General features: G+C 29.4%; 1 protein-coding gene across 1 annotated transcript; it reads left to right on the top strand.

Annotated features, from left to right (window-relative positions):
- The first annotated feature begins 2,548 nt into the window (after positions 1 to 2,548).
- LOC126835131 (17-beta-hydroxysteroid dehydrogenase type 2-like) lies at positions 2,549 to 5,924 on the top strand. Its single transcript, XM_050567418.1, has 3 exons — positions 2,549 to 2,738; positions 3,157 to 3,303; positions 4,432 to 5,924. The coding sequence occupies exons 1-3, from the start codon at positions 2,549 to 2,551 to the stop codon at positions 4,821 to 4,823; spliced, it is 729 nt and encodes a 242-aa protein (XP_050423375.1). The 3' UTR covers positions 4,824 to 5,924.
- The last annotated feature ends 574 nt before the right edge of the window (positions 5,925 to 6,498 follow it).

Below are 6,498 nucleotides of genomic sequence, written 5' to 3' on the forward strand. Positions count from 1 at the left end.
CCAACGATTGTTAAAAGAAAAAAATTTAAATCAGTATTATAGAAGTTGAACAATTTCAAATGTATAGATATTGTTTTTGTTTAATATTTTTGATTGAATATTTTCAAAATTGTAACATTTGTAATTTTTAAATTTATTGTTGTATTAATAATTAGTTTATGAATATTTTATTAGTTAAATACTTATGTTATCAGACAAAAGATTATTATTGTTCTTTAAATGTTATACTATACTATATATTTGTCGTTGAAATTTATCAACACAATTGTTTGACTATGTGTTATCAATGTTCAAATTTTGTAAAATACACAGTAAAAATTAATAAAAATTGTTTTTAACTTTTTAAAGTAGGAAAATTGTCGCATACGCATTACAGCAAATATTCTTTTAACCATTATTTGCATCATTAAAGGTAAACAAATTTTATTTTTAACAACTATGCATTATAAGTTAGTATAATTGATTTTATAATTATTTGTGTTCATACATAAATATAGTATACATGTATGTATGTGTATAAAATCGGACAAACTTGTCGCGTACAAATTCCATAAAATTTAAATCCTTAATAATGTGTTTTATTACAGAATAATTGTTAAATTTAGATACTACAATTTAGCTAAGGCTATTTTTGATTTAATATTGCCACTTTTACATAATCTTAGTAAAACGTACCCGTTATAATAGATTAATAATGTCAATACTTTAATTTGTATAGTAAACAAGGAAATATCAAATAATGGTTTTCTTTTTAAACAACTAAAATCTATTAAGCTTTTAATTTTCTAGATATTAAATAGTGAAGAAAATAATAAAAATAAGAAAATACTGACTATACATAAAATCAAAATAGCAGATTCAACTGTAAAAGAATTAACTTTTCAATTTGAAATTTTTGAAACAGACATATTTTATTATAAAGGCTTTAGAATCACTATTATTATAACATTATACACCTTATAAGTTATAATAATAATTAGTAAGTACTAATAAAAATATAAGAACATATAAACTATTTAATTTAATAGTTATTAATAAAATAAAAAAGACAAGTTCTGATAATTTAATGTTTGCGTGACACAAACCCTAACTTTATTTCTGAAGTTTAAGTATCACTGTGTGATTTTGTGTAATTGAGTCACAAACTATTGATCCATATTTTTATTAACGGGATCTTAATAAGAAATAACTTGACTTAAAAAAAAATGAAATATCAATTATGTTGAAAAATTTACCGTTACAGAAAAATCAAATCTTTTTTGCCAACAGGATGGGGAAAACAGAAAAAAAAGTAAAAGTACTTTAAATCACAGTTTGGAACTACCGGCTTAAATTAAGTTGATAATTAATACAATTTCAAACTTAACTGTGATTTTGTTGTAGGTTCCTAAAACACTGTTTACAAACATCTAGTCTTTAGACAACTTAATCATTTAAACACAGTCCACTTTATTGCATTATTTTTTATTAATAAAGTTGTTTATATAATAAAAAAAAGTTAGTTATAAATGTAAAATAAGCAACATTTTAAATATTTACTGTAGAATTAAAATAGTAAGCAAATTAAATCCAAAATTCCTTATTTAGTGTAAATTGTTTAAAACAATTATTTGAGCACAGAACATATTTTGAATAAATTGAACATAACTAAACAAATAATAGTAACGCTTCTCGACGCGTGTCTATTCAATGTATGCACTTATGAGATTGTAAGCCAAATTTTAAAGCTATTGTTTACTACCTATAAAAACTAAAAATTATAATTTTCAAATAGCATAATAATGATCTGTTGTACTGTGCTGTTACTTGTTGAATGTAGAACATAGATAGTAGAAAAATATGATAACTAATGATAATAATATTTTGTATTATCATCATAGCAGCAGTTATCAACCTACTTGTACCACGGTTTTTGATTGTTATGGTTAAATAGCCATTCGTTAGCTGCTGTCAATATAGGTCTGTCAACCTACCTGTCATGACGGTGTGTTAGAAAAGTCGGTAATCTATAAATATGAAACGCTGGTCAAACAAAATATCACAAAACATTTTATTGTGTTTGGTTATCTGTGTACTCATCTATCGGACAATGCGATCATAAATAAGTATTTTATTGGCTCCCGGTCTTTGGAAAACCAAAGAAATATAACAATATTTAAGAGAAAATGTAATATCTTTACAAAGTCATAGCTAACGACTAGATGGATAAAAATTAATAATTCAAACGATAACATATTTTTAAATTTTTTGCCTACAAATTTATGGAATTAAAAACATATGTTGCCATTTGAAAACGTGAACTTAGACCCTTTTTATCGTATAAGGGATGAAAATAAAAATTTTCGAAGCATTGAAAAATGTAGTAAAACTTATACCTAAAAGAATAGGAAAAAATGTTTTTTCAAAATATTCATATTTTCCGAGAAAATGAGTGTCTTACGTTAGTTGGATCACCCTGTATAACCGATTCTTAGCATATTATTGTTTCAACGGTATCAATAGTATCAAGGTCTTCGTATGGGTGTGCTATACCACTGTTCAGAGTACTATGACCACGGTTAATGGTTTACACTTTTTATTTTTAGAATTACACGCGGTGGTAAATAATGCGGCTCGCATGCTGATGGCCGAGTACGAGTGGCAAACGACAAGACTTATCACAGAACAGTTTCGTGTAAACGTTCTAGGCCCAATGGAATTAACGTCATCGCTCTTACCTAAAGTGCGTTGTGACCGAGGTGAGTCGTGATTCGTAGACTTCCATAGATGTAGCTTGATGAAGTCGGGGGAGGGGTAGGGGCTATGGAAGTTCATAAAATTCAAAATCGTTCAAGCTCCCAGTGAATTTGTTTTTACAAAATTTCATAAGTTTTGAAGAGGAAGAGGTACACTCTAAAAAGGTTTTTCCCTCTTTTTGTAAGTACAAAAAAAACAATAATTCATCAAGCAAAGTAAATAATACGAGGAAAACTCATACGTTTAGACGGCTTGGACATGTTGTAAGATAGTTAAACAAATAGGACAGTAGTTAGAGATTAGGATATAAGATTTTGGGACGAAGAAGTGGAGTGAATGTGATGATATTTAGAACTGTAGCTTAGAGACTCACAAGGAGTGAATGTATAATGGGAGGAATTAATTTTTTTTTTTGTTCAGGACGGATTATTAATGTACTGAGTCATTGCGCTATGGTACCATTGCCGGGCATAGCCGTTTATGGGGCTACAAAAGCAGCAGTGCAAGCGTGGACTTGCGGATCTCGAGCAGAAAACGGTGGCGTCAGTTGGATTTCGTTTTACCCAGGTATGATATTTTATTGAATCACATCGAACCTGGACAGTATATAAATAAAAATTCAAATAATTGTTTAAATTATTATTTTTACGTCTTCTTTTTAACAAAGACCCAATTCAAATAAATGTATGTTCAAACAAATTCAAATAACATCTAAAAAGCCAGTAGAGTGGGGTCGGGTCATAGTAGGGATGGAGCATATTGGGGCGGTGAGGTCACAGGTCTACATTGGTTATTACAACTGAAAGTAATAAACACTTTCAAATAAACGCTTCGATGCGAATCTGTGGTTATGTTCAAACCAGTACAGTACAAACCAAGTAAGAAAGTATTAAAGTAAGGTGCAGTATCCACGGATTAGGATTAAAGCGTTTATTTAAAAGGGATTTTATCCGAGTAAGCCAGTAAAGAGTGGTCTGGGAATAGTAGGGTCAAAGCATAATGAGAACGGAGAGGTAGTCTACAGTGTACTACAAGAAATAGGTCAAATTTTTATTTTAAATTACTTTTAAGTAAACACATTGATCCTAATCTATAGAGACTGTACCTCAATTTAATGGTTTTTTACCGTGCTTGGTTTTGACACTACTGGTTTGACTACAGATTTATTTGATAAAAAAAACTACCACCCCTTCTAGGGGAAAGGCAGTGGCGTCATTTGGTGGGGGGGGCAGGTAGGGGTATTTGCCCCACCCTTAATTTTTATGGGCTGGTCAAATTTTCGATACATAAGGCCGTAAATTATCTGTTTTTTATGCAACTACCTACATTTACTTACCCTATAATAAATCGTCTGAATTGACTACCAAGTATAATAGGTATGAAGGTTTATAATATTTGTATTATCACTGTTTTGTATCTAAGTGTTTTGGAAAAAATATTTATATTTGTAAATGAACAGTGGGCCGACAAAAATGTTGCCCAACCCTAAGAAAACTGAAATGTCGTCCCTGGGGAAAGGTTTTGTGACATATGTTTGATTTGTCAACATTTATTGGTAGAACTATGTCAAAAAAATATTTCCTACAAATTTGGAAAGTATTGACTGTTTTAAAAACGTTTTGGATGTTTTTCTCGATTTTAAAATGGAAAGAGAATGCTTTTTTGAAATTTACATTTTTATTTCTCGAATTTCAGGATCGTTTTACACGCATTCATCGATTATGGGCGGCGGAGGCAGACGTGACGGTTACTACGATGAAATGTCGGACGCGTTAACCGACGAACAAAGGGAGCACTACGGTCAGTATATGCGTGCTTACAAGGGGTACTTGGACATGGTGGACGTGGCAGTGCCATCTCAAGACGAACCTGTCCCCAACAGTGACTTGTACAGATTTATGGACCATGCGCTGTGGTCGACCCGGCCTAAAGCCGAATACAGGGTGCCGGAACCGTGGCGTTACCGTATATACTCAACATTAGCGCATGTGTGTTCCGCGTTAGGACTTCACGGTTGGAGAGACCAACTGATCAGACGGTTCGTCTGTACGCCTACGTTCGTTAGCAACAGGAACAAATCAGCATAGGCTACATTGGTGATGGGAATAATCCGGACTGGCGAGAATTCAAGAATCCAAATTTACCGATTTTGAAAGTATTATTTTATACAAGGGGGTCGCAATAGCCAATAAGTGATCTTAAAATGAAGTAAGCGAATAAGCGAGTTCCAGTGTGACTAGACGGCGAAATAACCTTTTTTTATTGTACATATTTCTAATTATTTGTTTCATTACAGCAACCAAATGATACAACACATATTGCTTATCAGATGTAATATTACACACTGTCATATAATCATATGCAATTCCTATTTATCTAATGATCTATATAGATGGTAACTATTTTACTGTACAGTTTTTAACAACTTAATAAAAGTATTAATTTTTGTTTAAAGTGGTCACACTGTCGGTCGGCTTCTTGACTACTTCATTTCTGCTGGCATTGTATTATGATATAACAACATTATACATTTTTACTCTTACTATGATTTTATAAAAAGAAACTATACTTACATTCGTTTATGAATTTCTCGTGATACGAATCACATACTAATTATAAGTTATAACTGTACATTTACCTTAAAAAAACAAATACAATAAAAGAAAAAATCTAAACCAGGGCCAGCGCAAGACATAGGCAACATGGGTATATTGCCTTGGGCGGCATTTTCCAAAGGGAGCAATTAATTTAAACAATTTTTTTTAATATATAAATAATTTAATTAACTAATTATTTCAGATAAATATTTGAAAATGCGGCAAAATTGGAGTGGCCTAAGTTGAAATACTGTCTATTGCCGACTTCGGTCGAAACCATAAAGATATATTATTTTAATTATGAACTTAATTTATACATAATTATATCAATTATTTGATATGAAATAATTACCAATTATTATAAATATCAAAATAGATTAAGTATGAATTTTTGAAAAATAAAAATATCTTTATAATTTATACTGTACATAATATGTGTATAACATATTGTATAACTAACAGTAAATAGTAATACTCGGATTTTTAAATTCAAAACATAACTTTAGGATTTTTGGATAATCTGGATTTACGTCATATCACTAATAGCTTCCAAAAACGGCATACGAAGTGATCAACATTTTATTTTAAACAGTTTTGTAGATTTTAACTAAGATCAAAATTAGGCTTTAGTTTTTAGATTGACACTTATTGAAATAAAAAAAATATTTGTTTTTGAAAATTATAATCAAATAACATTATTCGAACAAAAACTATTTTTATAATTTAAGTATACCTAATGCATTATTTACATTCTAAATTTCTTTTTAAAGTGATTTTGTTACTTAACTTAAAATTGTTATATTTGTTAATTACCAATACAACTAATTATAAATTTGAATAAACTAACAACCTTTTTCGATTGTTATTGGTGGCTTATTCACACAATTGATCATTTTTTTCAATCAAATAATATTTTATTTAAGTAATTTTTCTCTTAAATAAACATCATTAAATTATCATTTGTTTTTAAAACTTACCAGTTACAACTACCCTTTAAAATATTATTGTAAACTTGGACACCAAAATTTAGTAATGTATTAAATTATATACTATGTGTATTTAATTTGACATTAGTTGCTATAATTATTAAAAAATTGCTATAAAGTAAAATTGTAATTTATCTGTTTAGTAAATATTAATGAAATGTATATCAAATTAGAAATAG

The sequence above is a fragment of the Adelges cooleyi genome, unplaced genomic scaffold (genome assembly GCF_023614345.1).
Source record: "Adelges cooleyi isolate 19-005CV unplaced genomic scaffold, UGA_ACOO_1.1 ACOO_flye_CR_arks_rails_tigmint_CR_PRNA_227, whole genome shotgun sequence".
Lineage (NCBI taxonomy): Eukaryota > Metazoa > Arthropoda > Insecta > Hemiptera > Adelgidae > Adelges > Adelges cooleyi.